Here is a 20,686-nt window from a genome sequence, read left to right as displayed (position 1 = left end):
TGTAACCTCACATCTTCACATGTAACCTCACATCTTCACATGCAACCTCACATCTTCCCATGTAACCTCACATCTTCACATGTAACCTCACATCTTCACATGTAACCTCACATCTTCCCATGTAACCTCACATCTTCACATGCAACCTCACATCTTCACATGTAACCTCACACATCTTCACATGTAACCTCACATCTTCACATGTAACCTCACACATCTTCACATGTAACCTCACATCTTCACATGTAACCTCACACATCTTCACATGTAACCTCACACATAACTAGACACTTACACTCTAACCAGACACTGCAATCGCCTCAACACAAGTCAGGGAATTCCTAAAGCACAAGTCGCCTCCTCGAAATGTGGAGTCCCGCGGACGCTCTCCCTCTTACCCGAGAGCGGACACAGTTCCTCCGGGACGCTTCCCTGAGCCGGGCCCAGGACACGCCGCGGTGCGGACTGGTGAGCCCCAGCTCCACCTCGCCCCAGTAGGCTCTGGCCAGGAGCTGGAACCAGAGGCAGTACGGCTCCGACAGGCAGCCGTCCACCCCGGCCAGCCGGGCCCAGGGGCACCCGCCCGCCGCCGGGGAGGGAGAGAGGGAGCAGCACCCCTCGGCGTCGGCGTCGGCGTCCACGTCCTTCAGGGGAGCCGGCGTGCAGCCCGGCGGTCGCCCGTTCCTCTGAGCCAGCATGGCATAGCCAGGTTTGAGGGGAGAACGATCCTCAAACGGTGGAAACTATCCTCCTCTTTTCCCCCACAGCGTCTACTCCGAGGTTCTGGACGAGTCCACCGTGTCCAGCGGTCTGTTCTGGGCCCGGTTCTGTCGGGGGGACGGAGCCGTTCTTCTGGTGATCATGATGTTTCCACCCAGCCGAGAGCAGAGCAGCGGCTGAGTGCTCTGCAGAGAGCCGACTGCCTGACGCACCCACCCACTCGCCTCACAAAACTCTCTCCCAAGTATGCGCACACACACACACACACACACACACACACACATATTCGCACACACACACCAGGCGGCCTGAAGTGAACGCTCTCCCCTTTCCTGTCTCCTCCATCTCTCTCTAACGCACCTCTTCCGCTGGCAGCCTTTCAAAGTTTGAGCCAACAGACCTGCGTGTCGAGGCTCATCAATAAATCATGAGAAAACTTTGTTTTTTAAAGGAGGAGAGGAGACGCACACACGAGTGAAATATGAGGAATATTCCCAAATAGTTTTTGTCGTAGGAATCACACGGCACAGAGTTGCTATCTGTCAGGACGCAGGGGTTGTTTTCACAGCCTGCGGAGGAAGTCAAGTGGGACTAATACAGATAAGGAAGCATATGGAATCTGTAATAACTATAAAGCACACACACACACACACACACACACACACACACACACACACACACACACACACACACACACACACACACACACCCTCCTGCATGCCTACATCTGGCCCCTACAAAGGACCGACGCCTGGGTGGCAGCTTCGTGGTCCGGGAGACGAGCAGGAGTTGCATAAACAATCCTGTATATTTGTTTATTTAACATATATATATATATATATATATATATATATATATATATATGGGGCGTCTGGTAAGACCCTCGCCCTGGTTCAGGCTTTTTAACTGTGTTTATTTTGTGTTTTTTTATGGTGTAAAAAGTCGTGTTTAATTAACAGACAAATAAAAAGACAGATGTTGGAATAAAGATTCAGATGTTTAGGGATCATTTCGGGGACCAGTCCTTCCTTTGAGTGGCAGGTGAACTCCCCCCAGCATGCTTCAACCCTCACTTGAGGTTCTCACTCACACACACACACACACACACACACACACACACACACGAACACACACACACACAATAAAAGAGGTGAACGAAGAGGTATTTGTTTTTCTGTGGGTGCTTTCAGACCAGCTGGAGGAGCGTCTGTAGTGTTTATGTCTCGTCTCCAGCTCAATAAAACCGGGTCCTCATCCTGACCCGGTTCTAGGTTTAGGTGGCCTTGATTACGAGCCCAAAGGTCACGCGATCGAGCCCTTAAACCGCCCCGTAACAATGGGTCGAGAACCACCTGGACCACGACAGTGAAACCCTCTCTCCTCCCTCTGAAGGGCCCAAAACATCCGTTTAATATTTAATCACACTTTGGTCTCGGGGGCTCTGTGCCGCTCTGTGGTCGCTCACGAAATGTTGAATAAGTCTGTGAAACGTTGCTTGAGGACAATGGTTCTGCATTTTTGTCCCATTTTGAATTCCAGCTTTTTCGCAACGCTTTTTCACGTGGGTTTACTCGCTCGACCTTGTGTTTAATTCGCTTCACTTGCTTTTTCACGGCGGAAAGGGGGCGTGGCTTATCTCCGTGGCTTATCTCCGTGGCTTATCTCCGTAAGAACAGTTACTATTTCCGCCATCCACCATTGAAATAACCTCTAGTTCTGCTTTATACTTATTGTGGAAGTCCCAGGAACATCAAACGCCCCCGTGCCTGGGTTCATAATATTATCCGTAGTCGCACACAGCTCCAGGACGAGTGTCTGAATGAAGCCGCTTCCAGAGCTCCTTCAGTGTCGAGTTTAAATATTTAAACTCACGCGAATGAGGCAAATTTTGGCACATAATTCGCAACGCTTTTGGTGTGAACGCAGCTTTATTGGTCCCAATAATTGCGAGCTCACTGGCCGCGGGACGCGTAAACACCCTGTAAAGGCCCGTTCCCATTCGGAGGAATATTTGCCATCCGAGACGTTCGGCGACCATGAAAACGACATCAGGAACGCCAGTGGAGGAATGTACCCCCCTTGGCGTTTCAGTTTTTGTTGTCGTAGAGCATCTTGTGACCACATTCAGACGGCGGGAATAGACATAGACGCGTGACCCCTGACGCCAAAGCAAGGATTCCGCCTCCAGAAGTCTACTGCGAGTGTGTGAGTGACTTTATGAAGATGCCTTTTGTTTAGCATAACCGCTAACAGCCATTAGAGGCTCGCTCTGCAGCCAAACAATGCCTCTGACCTCCGCTGGTGCGTTTCAGACTGTGACGGGGCTTCAATCCGCATCACATACGTCTCCACATTCCTGCAAATCTAAAACACATGATAAGAAGGAAAAGATTCCTTTCCATGGAATTTCTCGTCGGGTTTTTGGTGCCATGCAGACGCAAAAACTAGACACGCCGCCCAGAAATATTGTGCTGCTGTCGGGGCAACGGACCACACCACAGCAATGCCGGCCGCCGGGACGAGGGTGTCGGGCGTTGTAGTCGCGGAGTGAAAGTAAGCAGGGGAGTCACGTTCTGGAGGATTAACCCAACGGCTGTAAACAACCCAGGACTTTGTTTGGAGAGCTGATATTCGTCAGAGGGCCTGAACACAAAGGAAACATCAGGGAAAGGCTGATTGTCCAGAGCAACAGACGGTATGAGACGGCATCCTCGGTGCTTTTACGTTCTCGTGAAGGACTGCAGCTAACGGAAAAGGGTATAAATGCTTCAAAGAAGCGTGACAGAGGGATTGAAACCGATGCTAGGTGTTATGAAGGTGTAAAAGCATCCATCCCTTCACAACACGCATGTAGTATTTGACTCCTACCAGGTGGAACTAGCGGGAAAATAGCCACTTATAAGCAGCTCTTACGACTAATTGTCTTAAAGGCAGCTGGAGTTACACACAAATCGGCTCGAGCTATTTCAACGCACACAGAAGTGTTTATCTGATATTTGTCGTAGCCAAAATATGCATCAAAATACTGCTTTTTCAGCTTTAGGGCCATATTATCCCTTTACACTTGTGTCTCATTATATAGAGAGCTGCGATTGTTCTGCAATTGTAGATGTAACACATGGGTGTTACAAAAAAGGTGAATTTAAGAAATTATGCAAAATTGAGAAAAAGGCCTAAGACCCTGAAGGGTTAAATGAAATATCGGTCAAAACAATCGTAAATAGATCATTTTTTTCTCAAAATTGTTAAGCCGTACCGTTGGCCCGGATGAGACACTACATTATTCTTCTGGTGTTCTTGGCAGGAAGCAAACAGCTTCAGGTGGACTGGAGGAGGACCGACCTCTGGAAAACCAGCCTGTGACCCGTCCAACGGGAGACGAGTATACGAGACCCGAGAGCATTCAACTGCTTGAAATGGAAAGTGTGTATGTGGCCAGTGTCGGACAAATGGCCGACGCAGTTTCCCAGAGCCCAACAGGACGTCCTCAAAGTGCTTACTCTGACTTTCCAACAATGAATTATGCTCCCCCTCGGTATGAAACAGACCAACACGGCAACAGGTGAACGGGTCCAAACACACAGCAAACTACCGGCAGCTCTTTGACACTAGCTCGGAAAAAAAGACTGAAAAAAAGACTGTTCTAACGCAGTTTGTTCTAACGCAGTTTGTTCTAACGCAGTTTGAGCTAATGCAGTTTGTGCTAACGCAGTTTGTGCTAACGCAGTTTGAGTTAACGCAGTTTGTGCTAACGCAGTTTGTGCTAACGCAGTTTGAGCTAACGCAGTTTGTGCTAATGCAGTTTGTGCTAACGCAGTTTGAGTTAACGCAGTTTGTGCTAACGCAGCTTGAGCTAGTGCAGTTTGTGCTAACGCAGTTTGAGCTAACGCAGTTTGAGCTAACGTAGTTTGTTCTAACGCAGTTTGAGCTAACGCAGTTTGAGCTAACGCAGTTTGTGCTACACAGTTTGAGCTAACGCAGTTTGTTCTAATGCAGTTTGAGCTAACGCAGTTTGTGCTACACAGTTTGAGCTAACGCAGTTTGTTCTAATGCAGTTTGAGCTAACGCAGTTTGTGCTACACAGTTTGTGCTACGCAGTTTGTTCTAACGCAGTTTGAGCTAATGCAGTTTGTGCTAACGCAGTTTGAGCTAATGCAGTTTGAACTAACGCAGTTTGTTCTAACGCAGTTTGAACTAACGCAGTTTGAACTAACGCAGTTTGTGCTACACAGTTTGAGCTAACGCAGTTTGCTCTAATGCAGTTTAAGCTAACGCAGTTTGAGCTAATGCAGTTTGTGCTAACACAGTTTGAGCTAACGCAGTTTGAGCTAATGCAGTTTGTGCTACACAGTTTGAGCTAACGCAGTTTGTTCTAATGCAGTTTGAGCTAACGCAGTTTGTGCTACACAGTTTGAGCTAACGCAGTTTGTTCTAATGCAGTTTGAGCTAACGCAGTTTGTGCTACACAGTTTGTGCTACGCAGTTTGTTCTAACGCAGTTTGAGCTAATGCAGTTTGTGCTAACGCAGTTTGAGCAAACGCAGTTTGAGCTAACGCAGTTTGTTCTAATGCAGTTTGAGCTAACGCAGTTTGTTCTAACGCAGTTTGAACTAACGCAGTTAGAGCTATCGCAGTTTGAACTAACGCAGTTTGAGCTAACGCAGTTTGTGCTACACAATTTGAGCTAACGCAGTTTGCTCTAATGCAGTTTAAGCTAACGCAGTTTGAGCTAATGCAGTTTGAGCTAACGCAGTTTGAGCTAACGCAGTTTGTGCTACACAGTTTGAGCTAACGCAGTTTGCTCTAATGCAGTTTAAGCTAACGCAGTTTGAGCTAATGCAGTTTGTGCTAACGCAGTTTGAGTTAATGCAGTTTGTGCTAACACAGTTTGAGCTAACGCAGTTTGCTCTAACGCAGTTTGTTCTACCACTAAAAGGAGCAGAACTGGTTGGAGAGGAAAAGCTGTTCTGTCTTTTGCATTTCCATCGAAAAGTCCCTCAAACTTAACAGCCAGCGTCGTCGCGTTCCCTGAGAAGCCAAACTGGTTTCAGATGTTTACGTTTCTGGAGGAACACAACACAATGAAATCCAGGTTGTTTCATGGTGCTTTTTCATTATAATCCCCTCAAATCTTGGGGTCTAGGATTTATTAGATGATTATCTGCAGCTCTGATTTGTGTAACAAAGAGAAAAGGGGCCTGTGGTCTGCTAGCAGCTGACAGGAACTCTGGACGGGGATTAAAGACACAAGGCATCGACTGGGCTCCAAAAACTACAATAAGTAGTTCTGAAGTCTCCGATTGGTTCTCGTGTGTGACCAACTTTATTTATCTTAGCTGTGTGTGTGTGTGTGTGTGTGTGTGTGTGTGTGTGTGTGTGTGTGTGTGTGTGTGTGTGTGTGTGTGTGTGTGTGTGTGTGGGGGAGGGAGCGAGAAGAAAAGAGAAAGTCTTGCAGGAGGATTAGGCTCGATTCAGGGTGGCTTTTCAGGACTCCTGGCGGGTGTAGGATCTAATCTGGACTCGCTGCATCTGGGCTCCGCGAGGTGAGGCTTACTGTAACAAAGGGCTGCTAATGAGGGCGATGGAGCTGCTACCACCGCGCGCCCACACCACCGCGCACCCACAATGCCCTTCTTCACACCGCCACGGGGAGGGAGGCGGCGCCGGGCTGATCGAGCCGATACCAGAGCAGATTGATCGCGTCTCGGGCTCGGATGAGGAGGCAGCAGAGTCTGATGCTGCATATGAGGGCCCATTATATCATTTTAATGCTATCGGGTGTCAATAGGCGAGGAGGAGCAAGGGGCGGTAAATGAGGACGAAGAAACAGAGCGAATACTGTTAATGTAGTCTGCTTAAAGCAATAGAAGACATTTAAAAGTCTTTAGAAGACTTCTTCTTTAGAAGTCCCCTTTTTGTAGAATTTCTCTAGCCGTAAACGTTTTAACCCGGCTGTTTGTGTATACATTATATAATATATACATTATATATATATATATATATAATATATTCAGGAGCCAGAGCGTCGGTCCTGTTCCGCTCCATCAAGGTTCAGGGTTTTCTGTGGAGACCATCTGTGGGGAGACGGAGGAGAAACTCTGCTGCTCTCGAGACGTCCAGGATCAACAAGGAGAAGAAGAAAGTACAGGGGGTTTCCTTCCAGGCGGAGCTGTGGCTGCAGAGAGGAGTTGTGGGCTGGAAACTCACCCCAAAAACTACCAGGCAAGACAAAAGGCCCGAGCAGCAGGGGGGTTGAGCCCGGCTCGATCCGGACAATTGTCTCCGTAGGTCCCTCGACACTTCCACACAATCGCCTCTGCCAATCAGGCATTCAGCCGGCCGCTCATTCACTCATTCACTCATTCACTCCTCAGCTCATTCACTCCTCAGCAGCTGCTCTCAGAAAACAATCATATGTTTGCAATGACGGCCGAAAAAACCCCACGAACGCCTCTGGAGTAAAAAATTAATAAATATCCCGGTCGTCGTTTAATTGTCGCATCTCTCGTCGGCCCTCGGGGAGGTGACCCCGGGACGGGAGGCGGCGATGAAGACGCTGATGAAGACGCTGATGAAGACGTTGATGAAGACGCTGATGAAGACGCCGCTGTGCTCCTGTCAGGCGGTGAGATGAGCTGGAGGTCAGCGGCTCAACGTGCAGTATCTTCCTGCTTCTGTGCGTCTGATATTACATATTCAGAATGACAGTTTGACGTAAATGAAATTACAACGCGGTTGTATTTACCTTTTTATTAGGAGCTCGTATAAACAACGGGTGAGTGTACATTGGGGGTTTATGTGCTAAAGTGGCTCTGGAGCTAAAGCAGGATTCACCCGATCCAGAACCGCTAACCGCTAACCGCCCACGTCTGGAAACTGCACACAGACACCATCAATCAGGCGGTTGAGACAAACACCTGATTCACGGCGCGACGTATGGACGGACCTGTCCACCCGGAATGTAAACGCAGCCGCTGAGCCTGAAAGGGCTCCTTTGAGGAAGCGTGCGCTTCATAAAGAGCCCATATAGCAGCGCTGTAAGGAGATCTTGGAATCCCCTGGGCTGAGGTCTGGGGTCGGGCCGCCGGAGGGAGAGCGTCACGGGGAGGCCTCGCTCATGAAAGGCGTGCGTTCACTAGAAAGGAGATCAAATAGTCCAGGTTGTCTGGAACCAGAAAAAAAAAAGAAAAACACGAGTGCAATCAAACGATTTGGGGAATAAACAAGATTATCTGAGATTATAGGGATGAGATTTGTTGCACGGTGGCGGGTCAGGGGATCAACCGGCCGGCGCTCGCTGGGCGACTTCTTCTCCGCACCGGATCTACGTCGGCTTCTAAAGGCCCGGAGCTTCCTGGCTCCGACCGGAAGCTTCTAAGCAACCCGCCTTCTAAGCAACCCACCTTGTCCCTTGGACGTCGTAACTGCCGGCAACCCGTCTGACTCCTCTTGAGTCTCGTTTTTGAAGTTCTTCACAGACCCAACTGATTAATTGTACCCTCAAAGTACACCAGGTGGATGCGTTTACCTTCAAAATGTACTGAATGTTCTTCACCATGTTTCCAAAGTCGAAGTGTAATCGTGTTAAATCATGGTGATTATGATTTGTGTGGTCTGAGAATAAGTGAAGCTCTCGTCCTCTGCCGTGATTACAGCCTTTTAAAACCGGATTAACGCTGAGAGGAGATTACAGTGAATTTGGGATGCCGTTTTATACGCAAGGATATTTAAATTTAATCTACACCGTTCAGCCGGGCACCAAAGCATATTTAGACAACACTAAATAACATATAATACCATCCGGATTTAGCCAATTTCCAGTTGAGCCGACGGAGTGAAAGGTGGACGCAGGAACTTGAAACACTGCGATCACGTGATGATGTCACGTGATGATGTCACGTGATGATGTCACATGATGATGTAGAACCACTCTACCACCTCGTCTCATTCTTTTCTCTAGCTACTATTTAATTAATTGAAAACTAATCTACAGATTAAATCATAAAACATAATCCTACGCAGGAAATAACAGACGTCATCCCCACTGCAATATTCACTGCTGCCATTTAAAATTCATAAAGGGACTAGAGAGACGCTCCCAAAACTCTAAAAATAAACGGAATATGAAATATTAATCTCGATATGAGCCGCCGTGTGTGTGTTTACCTCACATCACTGCAGCTGCTGTCCTCTGGATTGTAATTATTTCTGTAGGAAGTCGTCGCAAGTGATGGGAGACACACACACACACACACACACACACACACACACACACACACACACACACACACACACACACACAGATTATGTCCCCACTTTTCAGGCTAATGAGACTTTTAGCATGTTTTCTCTTCATGCCTTAATAAACGATAACTTAAAATGAATCCAAAAATATTTGAATGCTCGATGTTTAACCCGTTTTTTCGGCTAAAAATCCAATATTTGCATCTTCCAGCTTCTCAAATGTGAGCATTAGCTCCATTACTCTGTTTTACATCCTTACAAATTGAATTTATTCGGGGTTTTGACTGTTTGTCAGAGAGAAAGGGAGAATTTCAAGCCATCTTTTTTGGCTAATGTACATTTAAAGTGTTATCTGATCTCCTAATTTCTCACCTCAGGGTTTAGGTGCTCTTGTTATATGGATATGATGCTTATAATCTGCTCACTAAAAAGGTTAAATAATAAAATCATGCCGGTGTACTAAAGGACATTTTAATCGGCGTATTTGTCGAGGCCTTCAGCGGACTGTAAGAGATTTAGCAGGAGGCAGATCTGGTCTTGGTTATGCAAAGAGGCGCTCTGCTCTGGAGCCAACCCTGATGAGGACTGTGGGACACGCCCTTTAAACAACACACACACACACACACACACACACACACACACACACACACACACACACACAGCCAGCCCCGAGCTGACCGAGAGCTGTAAATTACACCACTATTATGATCCGAGCAAGAGACGGAGTGTGAGGGAGAAAAGGGAAAAGGGGGGAGAGAAAATAATAGAAAAGAGTGAGAGAGGAAGAGTGAGAGGAGGAGTTCCAGAAGACGTGCACTCTGGTGTCACGTGCACTCTGGAGTCACGTGCACTCTGGAGTCATCGTGGATGCCCGTCGTGTCGGAGAGAGGAATGCTGGGCCGCGGAAAACTCCCCGGTGATTTCCTATCTATACATCTGGCCCGAGGCGAGGCGCTCTGTAAGTCTGCCTCCTTCCTCTCTCCTCTCCTCACTCCTTCCTTTCTCCTCTCCTCCCTCCTTCCTTGGGTGCGTCCTCTCAACCCCCCCCCCCCCCCCCCCCTTCTCTTTCTGCAGACGCCCTTCGCTGCACTTCATCACAGCTCCGGGTTCATCGGTGAAGACGCTGACGTGCAACGCCCAGAACCTCACTTAGTGACATCACACTGCATCTCCTCTAACGGCCCACAATGCCGTTGGGTGGATCAGACCCAGTCCAGCAAATGAAACATACATATATAAAATATAATAAACAATAAACTTAAACTATTTGTTGATTAATCCTTTGACAAAAGAATATTCTGCCCGCGTTTTTTTGTTTTTTCTCAGCGAGGCCGGGGGTCTGATTCCTGACCCGAGTGACGCTGCGGATCAGAGACGTCTTTCCACATCTCGTCTGAGCTGCTGGTACTGCTCAACGTGTTGCTCTACATTCTGTGCAATGTGCCAAGTAAACTTCCGTCTTCTGCCTCGTGAACCATCAGACCCCTCAGGTCGTCTGGGACGGGTCTACTTCCTGGTCCAAGAGTCAGAACTAAACACGGAGAAGCAGTGTTCAGCTTTTCTGCTCCACACATCTGGAACAAGGTCCATGAAAGCTGCAGCTCTGCTGAGACCCTCAGAGACCCTCAGAGACCCTGAGGGACCCTTTTAAAATGAAAGTTCTTAATTGGTTTCTCCTGCATTATGTTTTGATGCTTTTAATGGTTTTATGTGACGCACTTTGAATCACCTTGTTGTTGAAATGCGCGTCACAAATACACTTGTCTTGCCTCGCCTTCACAGGAAACCACTCCTTTAGGTTCAGGCAGCAAAACTACTCAGTCAGGTCGAGGAAAAGATCCTTGTTTGGGTTCAAATGACCGTTACTGAAGTACGCAAGTTAGGTGACAAATAAACCCAATGTTCACTGGACTCAGGGGAAATGAGGGAATGTGGATTACTCAAGAGACAGACTCGGTTGGACAGAAATGGTTTTGGACGCTGCGTTCCGGGCGGAGTCCATGAGAGTCCATGAGAGTCCATGAGAGTCCATCAGAGTCCATGAGAGTTCATGAGAGTGCATGAGAGTTCATGAGAGTGCATGAGAGTTCATGAGAGTCCATGAGAGTTCATGAGAGTCCATGAGAGCTCATGAGAGTACATGAGAGTTCATGAGAGTCCATGAGAGTTCATGAGAGTGCATGAGAGTTCATGAGAGTGCATGAGAGCTCATGAGAGTTTGTGAGAGTCCATGAGAGTTCATGAGAGTCCATCAGAGTCCATGAGAGTCCATCAGAGTCCATGAGAGTCCATCAGAGTCCATGAGAGTCCATGCGAGTCCATCAGAGTCCATGAGAGTTCATGAGAGTGCATGAGAGTTCATGAGAGTGCATGAGAGTTCATGAGAGTCCATGAGAGTTCATGAGAGTCCATGAGAGCTCATGAGAGTACATGAGAGTTCATGAGAGTCCATGAGAGTTCATGAGAGTGCATGAGAGTTCATGAGAGTGCATGAGAGCTCATGAGAGTTTGTGAGAGTCCATGAGAGTTCATGAGAGTGCATGAGAGCTCATGAGAGTGCATGAGAGCTCATGAGAGTCCATGAGAGTTTGTGAGAGTCCATGAGAGTTTGTGAGAGTTCATGAGAGCTCATGAGAGTGCATGAGAGTTCATGAGAGTGCATGAGAGCTCATGAGAGTGCATGAGAGCTCATGAGAGTGCATGAGAGCTCATGAGAGCTCATGAGAGTTCATGAGAGCTCATGAGAGCTCATGAGAGTTTGTGAGAGTTCATGAGAGCTCATGAGAGTCCATGAGAGCTCATGAGAGTCCATGAGAGTTCATGAGAGTGCATGAGAGTTCATGAGAGCTCATGAGAGTGCATGAGAGCTCATGAGAGCTCATGAGAGTGCATGAGAGCTCATGAGAGCTCATGAGAGCTCATGAGAGTGCATGAGAGTCCATGAGAGCTCATGAGAGTGCATGAGAGTCCATGAGAGTTCATGAGAGTTTGTGAGAGTTCATGAGAGTCCATGAGAGCTCATGAGAGTTTGTGAGAGCTCATGAGAGTTTGTGAGAGTCCATGAGAGTTTGTGAGAGTTCATGAGAGTTTGTGAGAGCTCATGAGAGTTTGTGAGAGTTCATGAGAGCTGCTGCAGACGTCCAGACAGACACGGGGTTCATTCAGGGCGGGGCAGGTGTGACCGAGGGGAGAAGAATGTGGTCGTTCAGCCGAGCGCTGACGTCACGGAGCGTCGCTCACACCGACTCCAGGAAGCCCCGTCGCTGATATCACATCGGATCAAAGCATTCTTCCGTTTAAAAGAGCCGCATCATGACCGTCCCCTCTGTCCAACAAAACCCCCGTTACGCAATGAGGACCTGGGCCGCGAGCCGGAGAAAAGACTCTTCATCTCTGCAGCGGCGCCATTACTCACTGGAATGTGTGGTTCCTCCACAGGGCTGACGGATCAGAGCTGTGTGTGTGTGTGTGTGTGTGTGTGTTTTCTTAACCTGCGTTAAATGAGTCCAAGTGGACTAACCCTTTAGAGGAAGCACTTAAAGATAAGAGTTGTGAAGTGTTCTTAACTGCTTCATTTGCCTTCAGCGAACGCTCGAGGGTCAAAGAGACGTCATTGTCTCTTCATCACGAGGCCGTTGAGACGAATCACTTTCATCGACATGAATACTGGTTTTGATCCCGTCGCCAACACAAAACCCTTCAACATTCCCTCAGTTATCGACAGTCACGACCGATAACCTTTTCTCACTAATCAATGTCAAGCTTGTGTGCAACTGTTAAGACTTTTAAACTTCATCCATCTTGGATTTTTGGAACCAACAGAAGTGACCATATTTGGACGCCGTGTATGGCTCTGGTAGCAATCTGTCAATCACACAGTAGTCCCGCCCTAAAGCATACCGTACTTAATAGTATATTTAAATTAAACTGATGTTTGAATAAATCAAGTGATCATTTTCTGACAGACTTCCAAACAATCTGACTTCTTTTTAGCAACCAGAGGAGTCGCCCCCTGCTGACCATTAGAGAGACTGCAGACCCAAAGCACCATTCTGATATCCTCATCTCCCAGAACTCATTTGAAATGACTGAGTCCTGCTTGCTTTGTATTTCGTTGTCATGCTGGTGTGAGTGCAATGCATGGGCCGATACATGAACAATTTATGAGGCTGTGTCGATCACAAAGACACAGCTAGAGATTGAACACTGTCGACAGAGAGGGAAACATGTTGTGCTGCGGCATCACCATCACAAGATGTTATTATCTCAGCAGTGCTGGAAACCAAACGTTTTATAAGACAAATATTTAAAATTATCCACGGTTATGAATTCCTTTCTTTCCCCTTGCAGGAAAACTTGCCCTGAAGCGGCCATTAAAAATCAAGCACACATGCAATATAAATATATATATATATATATATATACATATATATATATATATATATATATATATATATATATATATATATATATATATATATATATATATATACACAATGCATAACAAATAAACAATCTGTCCCTTTAAGAAAGAGATCCTAACAAGCTGGAGGCAGGAAACATGAAATTAATCCGAACAAGAATATGACATAACGGTCCCTTGTACTATAAAATGCTCACATGCACTAGTGACTGGGCAGTGGTGCATGCTGGGGCTTATGTGTGACTGCAAGAGGCAAAGAGAAAAGGGGCCGCAAACCCAGATTAAGGGCCAGATGGTTCAACGGCTGCACAGAAACACCCGCCGCCTCTCTGCCAGTCTGGTGGGGTTTGGCCTGAGACCAGATGACCATACGACCAGCACGTCGGGCCCCTTTTGGCTCACATGTATGTGTGTGTGTGTGTGTGTGTGTGTGTGTGTGTGTGTGTGTGTGTGTGTGTGTGTGTGTGTGTGTGTGATGCACTGCCCTTTATACCTTTTGCTTTGCATCCATCTTGTATACGTGAGAAGCCGGTGCTGAGCCAGAGCAACTGATTAAGCATTAGATCTGTTTATAATCTGTTGGTGGGAGAGAGGATGGATTCTACTGGAGACAGAGAGGAGTCCTGAAAACACTGACATGCACACACACACACACAGACACACACAGACACACACACACACACACACACACAGCTGAGCTTTCACCGGCAACTTAAACGGAATTAGGTTTCAAGGTCAGGGCGAAAGGTGAAGGGTTGCGTGTGAGTGACACCAGACAAGACACTTAAACCCCGACGGAGCAGAGGAAGCCTCTTCCACTCCGGTCTGTGGGTCTGCAGCCTCACAAACAAGCCGTACTACTCACCGTACTACTCATTGTACTACTCATTGTACTACTCATCGTACTACTCATTGTACTACTCACCGTACTACTCACCGTACTACTCATTGTACTACTCACCGTACTACTCATTGTACTACTCATTGTACTACTCATTGTACTACTCATTGTACTACTCATTGTACTACTCATTGTACTACTCATCGTACTACTCATTGTACTACTCATTGTACTACTCATTGTACTACTCATCGTACTACTCATTGTACTACTCATTGTACTACTCATTGTACTACTCATTGTACTACTCATCGTACTACTCATTGTACTACTCACCGTACTACTCACCGTACTACTCATTGTACTACTCATTGTACTACTCATTGTACTACTCATTGTACTACTCATTGTACTACTCGAGCAACTTGGCAGAAGTAAACAGGTCTATCGTGAACGTCAAACATCGCCCCGGCTATAAACGTCTGCTCCCATGAAGATTAGCATCACACCAGAGTAAAGAGGAAGAGGAACTGATAGCAGGGATAACAACATGTTTATTTAAAAGTAGTAGCGACCAAACATGTCGTTTTATATTGTATGAATGCTAGGCGGCCAGGAGGGCTGCAGGGATGCTGACGAGTCACGATCACACAGCCGGCTGAGAGAAAGAGAAAGGTGACGCGGGTGGATCGCAGCAGAGGGTTAGCTTAATCCAGAGCTCATTAGTTCAGCACCTTTCCAGTCTAAACTGGGAAGGACGGATCGCGTGAGTTGACGGCTTTAAGCCACGGGAGCAACAATCACAGGGTTGCCCAACGTCGCCCTAATCCTTTGAGGAGAGCTGAGATCTGCTGCTGAACAGAGAGAACCTCACTCAGTGGATCCCATTGACTAGAACGCTGCAGGAACCGTGACGGAGCTCAATGCAGGAGAGCGGCCTGCAGAACCGTCATGTCGGCGATATTTTTGCAACCAAAAAAAGGCACAAAAAAGGCATCAAACCACACGTGGAAGCATTTTCTGATCTACCCCCGACCTCCGACCTCTGTGGACGTTCACGCTCTGCAACGATGTCACTGCATTTCCACCAGAGATGGGCAGTATTTCTATTACTTGTATTTGATGGGGAAGATATAAAATCCAACGTAATTTGTAAGAAAACACTTTAGAGTGGAGTCATTTTGTATTTAAAATCCTCAAAATACTTTCTCCACGGGTCAAAAAACAGTTCACGAGTTCAGATCCTCAAGTTCAAGGGATTGTCTGTCGAGGTAAATGTTGTATCTGAGTGCTAGCTTGATGCACAATGTATGTCTGGGTCTGGCTGCATATCTGATTGTAGCTAGCTAGATAGTCAAGCCAGCGATCGATGCTAACATAGCCAGTGTTTAGCAAGGTGGAGGGAGATTGGGAGCTTGAATGTTCATGATAACCTTTTCGACAGACGTCTGACCATCTAATCTTGCACTGTATTACAAGTTATGCTGTATGACTTCATGTGAACATACGTCGTTTCGGGGCAGTAGCTGAGACTCCAAAAACCTGAGATGACTAAGTCTTGCTCTTTCCATGAACCAGGAAAGCCCCCCTCTTGTTCTCACATCTACTCTCTCTCTCTCTCTCTCTCTCTCTCTCTCTCTCTCTCTCTCTCTCTCTCTCTCTCTCTCTCTCTCTCTCTCTCTCTCTCTCTCTCTCTCTCTCTCTCTCTCTCTCTCTCTCTCTCTCTCCACATTCCCATTGCGAGGACAGGAACCGCTCTGCTTTCAGGAACGACCGGGCACTCGGTCGGACCCCGTCCCGCTCAGAGCGTCCTCAGACGCTTCCTGCGGCGCGGATGTGCGGTGACCTTCACCCGGGAGGCGCGGCCTGCGAGCGTCGACCCGACGGGCTTCAGCGCTGGGAACGAGGCGACGTAACGTGAGAGGTGACGAGGGGAGAGAGGAAAGGGGGAGATTAGCGCTACGGTGTCCAAGGTAACGGGTCGTAAACACCGTCAAAGCAGAGCGCCAGACTTTATAATGTCAAAGACCAGCGTTTGTGGCCGTTAGACGGCTGAATGGTGAAATGACTGTGTGTTTATGGGTCCTTTGGGATGGAGAGATCGTGGTCAGTGCCATCGCCGTCCAGCTTTGAACCCGCATCTTTTGGACTGGATGCACTTTTACGTTCAGGACTTCACAACATCTTCTTGTCCCGCAGTTTTCCTCCTTCGTCCCGATGTTAACTGGATAAGAGGAAGGCGTAGAGGTGGTAAATATAAGGTAAACTCTTATATACACCTTGTAGTTGTGTATATAAGAGGGCGGTGCAGAGGTGTCTCAAGAACCAACACTTTGGTACCAGGTCGGTGCCAGAATTCTGAAGATGACGATGCTTGTTTTTCTGGTGTTGGCGAGGCTCAAAACTATCGTTATACAAAATCCAAAAAGTCTCAAGAACTCTCTCCCGATGTGTCCGGGGGCGGCACAGTATTTATTCCCTAACAACTAATCCTGCGGCGACATCGTCAGGACGAAGGCGAGCTAACGGTTGCTGTGAGCAACAGCTTTACATGTTTTAACAGCAATATAAAATGCATATTAGAGTGTTTTGTTTTAGTTTTTTACCACACTATTGAATTGGCTATCATGAATTTGTGAATTTCACTGGTATTGGTATCGACTCCTACATTCCTGGTAACTTGACATTCCTTTTGGGATTCTGGCCAGAAGGAACGCTGACCAGAAAAGGATTCTGGTACATCCATGAAGTGTAATTCCTCCTCTGGTTAGGCTGATAAATACTGGAAAAAGAGATTCCCTGCACATTGTGTACATGCTATATGGGCTTCACGTCCAGACCAGGCGTTCTGTACTCCGTGAACTCGACATTACAGACATTTGAGGGGGTAAAAAAACCTGCAGTGTGTACATACACCTCCGTCTTTCCTCAGCCTGTAAAAGCACACAGTGCTCTTTTCAAAACACCCGGAGCATGCAGTCTGGCGATGGAAAATGTTAGCAAGTAAAAAAAAAAAAAAAAAAACGCTGGAAAAGTGAGAGGCTTAGAAATGCAATGCGCTGGAAGTGGCAGCGTGGCTCAAGCTGTCCAGCGCGGGTCTCTGAGGAGGGTGACGCAACACGGGAGGGGAGGGGAGACAAATATGTTGACTATTACGAGCTAACGCCTCCTCCTCCTCCTCCTCCTCCTCTTCCTCCACCACCACGCTGTCCCACCCGGCGCTGAGGCCCATCTGGAGCGCCTCGTGACCCGGCTGATTAAAAGCAGTTGGGGCCTTTCGGTGAGATACGGCCAGTGGAATGTGGAGACTGTGGAAAAGGCCCGGGATAAGTGTGTCGGAGAGGAGTGTGAACTTCTACCAATGCGTGTGTGTGTGTGTGTGTGTGTGTGTGTGTGTGAGATACTCTGCACGCTGGTGTGTTTGCATGCACAGGCTTCATACACATTCTGACCAATGGATTTTCATGACTTTTCCATGATTTTAACTCAAACGTTCATTACAAACATTCAGTGAAATCTGGGTGTAAACAGTAAAAAGTGAGTAAATGTAGTATTTAAACTAACAATGAGAATACAAAGCATACAGTAAACCTTAAATGACTCAAATGAATGAGACAATAGTTTGATTAAAAGAATAAACATTTACATAGATGCCTGTATGTATTTACACAACTTTCCCAGGTTTTTCATGAGCGTAAGAACCCTGATGCACCCGTGTGTGTGTGTTGTGTCACGTGTGTGTGTGAGATCAGCCACATGTCCATTAGTGCCAGTCATTAGCGATCAATCAAACGGGAGAAAAAAGAAAAGAAAAGAGGCCTGGAGCTCGGCTGATGGATGACCCCGCTGGGACCGGAGGGGAGGCTGGACGGGACCTCTGCACCTGAATCCCTGCTCTGCACCCGACTGTTCCTCGACCCCATTAGCCTCCGTACACACACACACACACGCACACACACACACACAAAGGCTACGACGGACACTGTCAATCTCTGCAGTAATCACAACTGGTATAGAACCAAATGTCTCCTCCACTCAGGCTAACAGCGTCTCTTCCTGGCTCTTCTGCTCGTCTTCCACTCCCAGACCTGGCAACTCCTCCGCTCCCAGACCTGGCAACCCCGGCTCTCTGAACCAGAAAGGCGGTTTACGGGGCGCACCCGTCGCGCGGCATCACCTTCGTCCAAATGAAAACCAGGCGGAGAGTCTCATCCCCGCCGATGGAGGATCCCTCTGTGCGGTTAATGTTCAGCTTAACATGTGTTTCACTGCTTTAATTGAATAATGGAGAGACGAGGAGGAGGAGGAGGAGGAGGAGAGAGAGAGGAGGAGAAACCAAAGAGGCTGCCAGTGGGACATTGTGCGGTGAAGGCTGCAAAACGTTGGTATTAAAAGCGGCCTTTTCTTTAATAAGTGCTGTGTCTGTTAGCGACACTTTCATCCTCTTTCATTAGCGTCTCCGTCCTGCCAGAAGAGAAAGCAACATGGCGGCTCGTCTCTCCTCGCCGAGCGCAGCTTTAGCGTAGCATCACGTCTCCGTCCTGCCAGAAGAGAAAGCAACATGGCGGCTCGTCTCTCCTCGCCGAGCGCAGCTTTAGCGTAGCATCACGTCTCCGTCCTGCCAGAAGAGAAAGCAACATGGCGGCTCGTCTCTCCTCGCTGAGCGCAGCTTTAGCGTAGCATCACGTCGGGTCATTAGATCCTCGCTCCGTGATCTGGTTCGGTTAATAAAAGCAAATTCAATCCATGTTAACTGGCGTTTCCACTAATGGAGCCTGGTCCAGGTCCATCTGGCGGCCTGTTCTCCCCCCGTTCTCCTCCTGGTTCTCTTCCTGGTTCTCTTCCTGGTTCTCCCCCTGTTCTCCTCCTGGTTCTCTCCTGGTTCTCCTCCTGGTTCTCTTCCTGGTTCTCCCCCTGTTCTCCTCCTGGTTCTCTCCTGGTTCTCCTCCTGGTTCTCTTCCTGGTTCTCTTCCTGGTTCTCTCCTCGTTCTCCTCCTGGTTCTCTTCCTGGTTCTCTTCCTGGTTCTCTCCTCGTTCTCGTCCTGGTTCTCTTCCTGGTTCTCCTCCTGGTTCTCTTCCTGGTTCTCTTCCCGTTCTCTTCCTGGTTCTCTTCCTGGTTCTCTTCTCGTTCTCTTCCTGGTTCTCTTCCTGGTTCTCTTCCTGGTTCTCTTCCTGGTTCTCTTCTCGTTCTCTTCCTGGTTCTCCTCCTGGTTCTCTTCCTGGTTCTCTTCCCGTTCTCTTCCTGGTTCTCTTCCTGGTTCTCTTCTCGTTCTCTTCCTGGTTCTCTTCTCGTTCTCTTCCTGGTTCTCTTCCCGTTCTCTTCCTGGTTCTCTTCCCGTTCTCTTCCCGTTCTCTTCCCGTTCTCTTCCTGGTTCTCTTCCCGTTCTCTTCCTGGTTCTCTTCCTGTAACGGTTCAGATGTTCTCGACGCGCTCGTTGCGTCCAGAACTTATTCGAAATTATGAGATAGAAAGTGAGCATGCGCTTCAGTGGTGCTGGCTTTTTATTATTTTCTTTTACCAGATATCTCATAATCTTTACTTTCTATCTCATAATCTTGACTTTCTATCTCATAATCTTGACTTTCTATCTCATACTTTCAGGTGATGACACGTGCATCCCCCGTGTTGAATCACATCCAAACTGTGTTCACAATAACGTGAACGTCTCGTCTACTGATTCACTTGCAGGTGTTTGTTGCTTTTCGGTGTGGCTCATTGTTCCGGTTATGTAATTCTCCAACGTGCAATATGATAAAAGAATATGAATATGTCTCCCAGGCAGAGCGGCTGCTGACGATGTGGACGCACGCCAGCCTGGACAGGAAGTGCTGACTAAGCTGCTTTCTCTACCTCGGCTGACCCTCGACAGACAATAAAACGCGTCAAAAGAAAAGCTGATGGTCGTCACAGCAAACGATAAAACAATGACAAGCGCTCCAGTTAGATTTACGGGCCTGGAGACTCGCTAGGCTTTTCCTACTATTTCAACAAGTCACCCTGCGGTGGAAAAGGGTTCGATCCCCGCAGCAGCTGGGGAGCGTCCTGCAGCCAGTTTGCACAGAGAAATCCCTCGCATGTAAATATTTCAAAAGGCGAAAAAAACAACGACCGCACAACACAATTAAATCAGAATTAAAGGGATGTTTGTGGAGGAGCAGAAAGCAGGTCTGCAGGATAAGAGGACCACACCCGGGACCAGCTGGAAGCAATGAAGACCCTCGCACTCTTCCTCTCTCCCTCCGTCCTTTATCGCTGCACCTCACTGCAGCATCACCCTCTATCCACCCGTCTTTTCTTCTGTCCCGCCTCCATCAGGCTGCTTTTCTAAACCGTTCGTTTAGCAGAGCAGAGGGAGTGTCCGCTGCATTCTGCATCACCGCAGTAAACAGTCCATGAGTGAGCCCTTCTCTCTGGCATTTAAAATGAGTTCTTTTAGGGAGAAACAGATGGATGTCGTT

The 20,686-nt window shown here is 47.7% G+C and overlaps 1 protein-coding gene across 1 annotated transcript in view; it reads right to left on the bottom strand.

Annotated features, from left to right (window-relative positions):
- The window catches only part of arhgap21a (Rho GTPase activating protein 21a), a gene marked incomplete at its 5' end in the record, with an annotated part of 45,329 nt that extends 44,631 nt beyond the window's left edge, over positions 1 to 698 (bottom strand). Inside the window, one exon of the mRNA XM_079234438.1 lies at positions 399 to 698. Coding sequence (XP_079090564.1) covers positions 399 to 698 — 300 coding nt within the window. The remainder of the gene's footprint in view (positions 1 to 398) is intronic.
- Positions 699 to 20,686: the final 19,988 nt, after the last annotated feature.

This window comes from Taurulus bubalis (genome assembly GCF_910589615.1).
Source record: "Taurulus bubalis genome assembly, chromosome: 18".
In the NCBI taxonomy this organism is placed as follows: domain Eukaryota; kingdom Metazoa; phylum Chordata; class Actinopteri; order Perciformes; family Cottidae; genus Taurulus; species Taurulus bubalis.
Note: the sequence above shows the minus strand (reverse complement) of the source record. Positions and strands in the feature narration are given on the sequence as shown.